The 5,861-nt window shown below is 31.2% G+C and overlaps 1 protein-coding gene across 1 annotated transcript in view; it reads left to right on the forward strand.

Annotated features, from left to right (window-relative positions):
• Nucleotides 1-5,861, forward strand: part of clcn4 (chloride channel, voltage-sensitive 4) — a 20,908-nt gene that overhangs the window by 9,585 nt on the left and 5,462 nt on the right. The window contains exons 6-7 of the mRNA XM_016504678.1: nucleotides 1,809-2,354; nucleotides 4,274-4,460. Of these exons, the coding sequence (XP_016360164.1) occupies nucleotides 1,809-2,354; nucleotides 4,274-4,460 (733 nt within the window). The remainder of the gene's footprint in view (nucleotides 1-1,808; nucleotides 2,355-4,273; nucleotides 4,461-5,861) is intronic.

The raw sequence follows: 5,861 nt of genomic DNA on the forward strand, positions 1-5,861 counted from the left end.
CTCTGCTCATATTTTATGCATAATGATGCATTTAAAAGTTAACGACCAAATGGATGTTTATAAAAGTTCACATTGCTATTGCAGATGAAATATAACACGGATAACAATAAATAAATATTTTTACCAGGTTAAATGTTGATTATTAGTAACTCAAAGCCCTTTTTGTAAACCTCTCTACCTAACCGTTGATCGTGCGCTTCCGCCACGTTTGTAGTTTTTCTAACACGTTTTATTCGTGTTTGTAGTTCTGGACCGAATGCTTCGCCAAAGCGCAATGGATTGTGGGCAATTTTAGCCATTAGAGTGTGCACGGATCCACACTTCAAAAATCGACCTGAAATAGTAGACCATCCGGGGACTTTTGGCGTACTCTTTTGAACATACTATGCTTTGGGACACACTTATTCTAATCTCACATACTATTTAGGATGGATAGTATGAACATTGAGACGCAGGGCATGTCATATGCTTAGATTCTGAATGAATCAGCAGTTTGAACAAATCAAGTGAGTCAGTGATTCAGTGATTCATTCATAAAGACAGTGGCTGTGTTTGAAATGGCATACTTGCTTACTGCTTACTGCGCAGTACACAGTGCATACTGCCTACTATTTTTTTAAAGAATAGTGTGTGAAACAGTATACAATAAGCAATAAATGTTTCAGAGTAGTATGCTTAAGTGCTGTCACATGACAAACACAACATTAATTCAGCACAGCTGTCAAAACAAATGAGCTAACTGTTCTTTTTACAAAGGCTTGTTAATAAGGCTTCATACTAGTAAACAATGCTATATTGCCCAATTGAACACATTTCATAATTGATTAACTTTACATATTGGACAGAACTAAATCAACACTGAGCTGTCTTTATTGATATTTTTGGTAGTTACACTAAGTGGCGATATATTAAAAAGCGATATATTCTAGTTACACTAAGTGCAAATAATGATCAATTCTGTTTACACTAAAATAGCAGCGATAGTTTGTAGTTTACATGTATATGTATATACGTACAAATACAAGTGTTACATTTATAATTACTATTCCCCACCTCCAGTTCACTCACGCGTTTGAAGATGAAACGTCACATGGAGCGCGTTGCATTCTGGGAAACAGTATCCCAAGCAGCATCTTCAGATGCATGCATCAAATTTCAGTCAATGTAGCAGGTAATCCGGGCATTCCATGCATACAGAAAATTCACACACTATTCACAGTATACACACAGCATACTGCACTATAGTATGGTAGTATGCCATTCCGAACAGCTTCTGTACTGATTTCAGTGTACTTGAGTTATATTTAGCAGATTCTGGCGAATATAGTAGGTCATCCGGGTATTACATGCATACAGAAAATTTGCATACTATGCACAGCATACATACTGGATACTGCAGAAATAGTAAGAGTAGTATGATAGTATGGCATTTCGAACACAGCCAATCTCTTGCTTTGTTTCTGAATGAATCGGTTGAATGAATAACTGAATGACTCACTTATCAAGATAGTGACTTGCTGCCACCTACTGGCGCTTTTAGTTGAGAGAATCATTTAATTTTTTGAAAAAACAAAAAATCAATTTATATTTCAGTATTTCATTTTTAAAACCCATTAATAGCAATTTATTATCACTATTTAGGCAATGCTGAATATGAGGGCAATAAGTGATCTTTTTAGGGGGTAATTTCTCAGTCAAAATTGATTGAATGAATCAGCACATCATGTAATTATTTAGATTAAAGTTTTAATCACATGACAGCCCTAAAATGTGTATTTAAATATGTGAATGTGTTTGTTTCTCTGCAGGTGAGTTATTATTTCCCTCTGAAGACGTTATGGCGGTCTTTTTTCGCGGCGCTGGTGGCGGCTTTCACGCTGCGCTCCATAAACCCGTTCGGCAACAACCGTCTGGTTCTGTTTTACGTGGAGTATCACACGCCGTGGTACATGGCCGAGCTGGTGCCGTTCATCCTGCTGGGTGTGTTCGGGGGCCTCTGGGGGACGCTCTTTATCCGCTGCAACATTGCCTGGTGCCGGCGGCGCAAGACCACGAGGCTGGGCAAGTACCCGGTGCTGGAGGTGATCGTGGTGACGGGGATCACGGCCGTCCTGGCCTTCCCGAACCCGTACACACGGCGCAGCACCAGCGAGCTGATCTCCGAGCTGTTTAACGACTGCGGCTCGCTCGAGTCCTCACAGCTCTGTGACTACATCAACAACCCCAACATGAGCCGACCCGTGGACGACATCCCCGACAGACCCGCCGGCCCCGGCGTCTACAGCGCCCTCTGGCAGCTCGCGCTGGCGCTCGTCTTCAAGATCGTCATCACCATCTTCACATTCGGCATGAAGGTCAGATCGACCATGTTCTTGTGTCTTAAATAGGGATGTAACGATTCACTCAACTCACGATTCGATTCACGATTTTTTTAACAAAATGAGATTTAAGACAAATTATAAATTAAATGTGTCCTTTTATTATTGCTTGGACAAATTATAGTATTTATTCATATTTTAAATTAGCTCTTATTTTTAGATTTTAGTTTCAGTAATTTTGTGCTATTGTCAGTTTTATTTTATTTTTTTATTCTATTTAGCTTTATTTTATTTTAGTTTTAGTAATTTTAGAACTTCAACATAAACTTATATTTCAGGTAGTTTCCAAGGCAACCTGTCTATTATTATTTTTTTAATTATTATATGTAAAGCTTAAAGAAAAATACTGTTAAAAAACGTTAAATTAATACATAATTATTTTGATCTTATTTGTTTTTATTTATTATCTTTATATTTATTACTTCAATGTGGATACATATTTATAATTTATTTTGTTATTGTACATTTACGTTTAGATTGCGTAATTTTAAGTGCTTGTCATTTTTTTAAATAATTCTATTTATTTTTAATTTATTTTTTATTTCTGTATTAGTTTCAGTAATTTTAGTGCTCCAACTTGCCAAGGCAACATTTCTCATTTTATTTTATTAAATTGTATTTTTTAGGGTAATTATATTTAAAGTTAAAAGAAAAACACTGTTAAAAGACAGTTTAATTAATGCATATTTATTTTGATCTCAATATTTGTATACATTTTTTATATTATATATTAAATGTGCATATATAATTTTTATCTATTATTTTATTTTACATACATTTTTTATATTTGTTTTCCAGTTGAATGATATTTAAACTTCAATGATAAACACTGTTAAAAAGATGGTTCAGTAGATGCACATTTATTTTGATCTCATTTATTTTTATTTATTATTTTATATTAGATATTTCAATGTGCATACATATTTATATATTATAAATTTGTATCTATTTATTTACATGTATTTGTTGTTTGTGTTTCAGTTTAATTATATTTAAAGTTAAAAGAAAAACGGTTCAGTAAATGCACATTTATTTTGATCTCATTTATTTTTATTGTTTAAATGCATATATATTTGCATATATATTTATATATAAATTTTTTTTTTAATCTAATTTGTTACATTTATTTTTTTCTTAGTTTTTTCAGTTGTATTTATGGATTTTTCAGTTTCTATGTTTTTCAGTTAAAATTATATTTAAAGTTCAAAGAAAAACAATATAAAATATAAATATTAGATGAAAAAGCTTTATTTTAAGAAAAGAAACCAGCCTAATTATTCGGTTTATGCTTTTTTGATCTACATTGTTTCCTGCAAATATGCAGATGATATATTTAAATTAATACTTCATCAATTACTTTGTCATTGGCACAGACATTTTTTGAAACAATATAGATTATTGAATTGAATATTAACTGATTTATATTTAAATTATATTTGTGACCCTGGAGCACAAAAGCAGTCGCTGGGGTATATTTGTAGCAATAGCCAACAATACATTGTATGGGTCAAAATTATAGATTTTTCTTTTATGTCAAAAATCATTAGGATATTAAGTAAAGATCATGTTCCATGAAGATATTTTGTAAGTTTCCTACCGTAAATATATAAAAACTTAATTTGTGATTAGTAATATGCATTGCTAAGAACTTCATTTGGACAACTTTAAAGATGATTTTCTCAATATTTAGATTTTTTTGCACCCTCAGATTCCAGATTTTCAAATAGTTGTATCTCAGCCAAATATTGTTCTATCCTAACAAACCATACATCAACGGAAAGCTTAGTTATTCAGCTTTCAGATGATGCATTAATCTCAATTTCACAAAATTGACCCTTATGACTGGTTTTGTGGTCCAGGGTCACAAATATATAATTTGATGTGATTCTCCTCAGATCCCGTCGGGTCTGTTCATCCCCAGTATGGCGGTGGGTGCCATCGCCGGCCGTATCGTGGGCATCGCGGTGGAGCAGATGGCTTATCATCATCACGACTGGATCATCTTTAAGAACTGGTGTCGTCCTGGTGCAGACTGCGTCACTCCGGGTCTGTACGCCATGGTCGGCGCCGCTGCGTGTTTGGGTGAGACGCTCCAGAATCTCTTCAGACTGAGATGTGTTTCAGTCAGAGAAAGATCTGCTGAAGAAGATTATGAACTTTATCTTTGATCAGACGGGTTTTTAGGGGGTGCCTACATACAATCAGACACTGAATATTTTTTATTTACCATGCAAGTCTATTTTTTATTTGATGCTGCTGTTTAAAAATGCAGTACTAATGGCTGAAATGCTCAGTTTACTCATTTGAGGTTTGGGAAGTCGTTCCCTGCCATCAGCTGCTAACTAAAACTAAAACTATTAAAAATCATTTTCTGTAATTGAAATGAAGCTGAAATTAAATATAAATATTAGATGAAAAACAAAAATGAGAAATGTTGCCTTGGCAACACACTGAAATAAGTTTAAGTACTCAAATTTGTAAAACTGAAATAAAAATAAACTAAAGCCAAATAGAAATATTTTAAATATCTTAAAGACTTTTGCAATCAGTTGTTAACAAAAGTACAATTACAACTATTAAAACAGTTTTCTGTAATTGAAATAAAAGGAAATATAAATATTAGATGAAAAACGTTAACAAAATAAAATACTTAAACTGAAATAAAATAGGTTTAAGTTCTAAAATGACTAAAACTGAAATGAAATAAATAAAGCTAAATTGAAATATTAAAAAAAATAATAAAAATGACAGAAGCACGTAACAAAATTACTAAACTTCAACTACAATTCAAATGAAAATTGAAAATATAAAATAAAAAATTCCACAACTAAAAACAGTTTTCTGTAATTGAAATATAGCTGAAATAAAATAAAATATAAATATTAGATTAAAAACTTAAACTAAATAAAATACTTAAACTGAAATAAGTGTAAAATTACTGAAACTAAAATGAAATATTTAAAAAACCAAGCAATAATAAAATTACTAAACTTACCAAAAATCTAAATGAAAACTCAAAATATAATAAAATATCTCTGTCATCAGTTGTTAACAGAAACTACAACTAAAACTATTAAAAATAGTTTTCTGTAATTTAAATAAAGATCAAGTAAAAGAAAATATAAATATTAGATGAAAAACTTCAAATAAAACATAAATAATACTAAGTTTTACTGATGTAGATTATGAACTTCAGAAAAAAATATGATTATTATTATTATTAATTATTATTATCTTATTTATTTACCATGCAAGTTAGACTATTTTTAACATTTACTTGCCAAATTAAAAAATGTTTTGTAGAATTGAAATAAAGCTGCAATAAAAAAACACATTTTTATATATATATATATATATATTAGCTGGAAAAAAAGAGAAATATTTATTTGTCAAGTAACTGAAAAAAGCATAAGTTGAAGTACTAAAATTATTATACCTAAAACTGTATAAAATAAAATAAATTAATTATTGTTAATTTTATTT

This window comes from Sinocyclocheilus anshuiensis, unplaced genomic scaffold, assembly GCF_001515605.1.
Source record: "Sinocyclocheilus anshuiensis isolate Anshui unplaced genomic scaffold, SAMN03320099.WGS_v1.1 scaffold21, whole genome shotgun sequence".
In the NCBI taxonomy this organism is placed as follows: Eukaryota; Metazoa; Chordata; class Actinopteri; order Cypriniformes; family Cyprinidae; genus Sinocyclocheilus; species Sinocyclocheilus anshuiensis.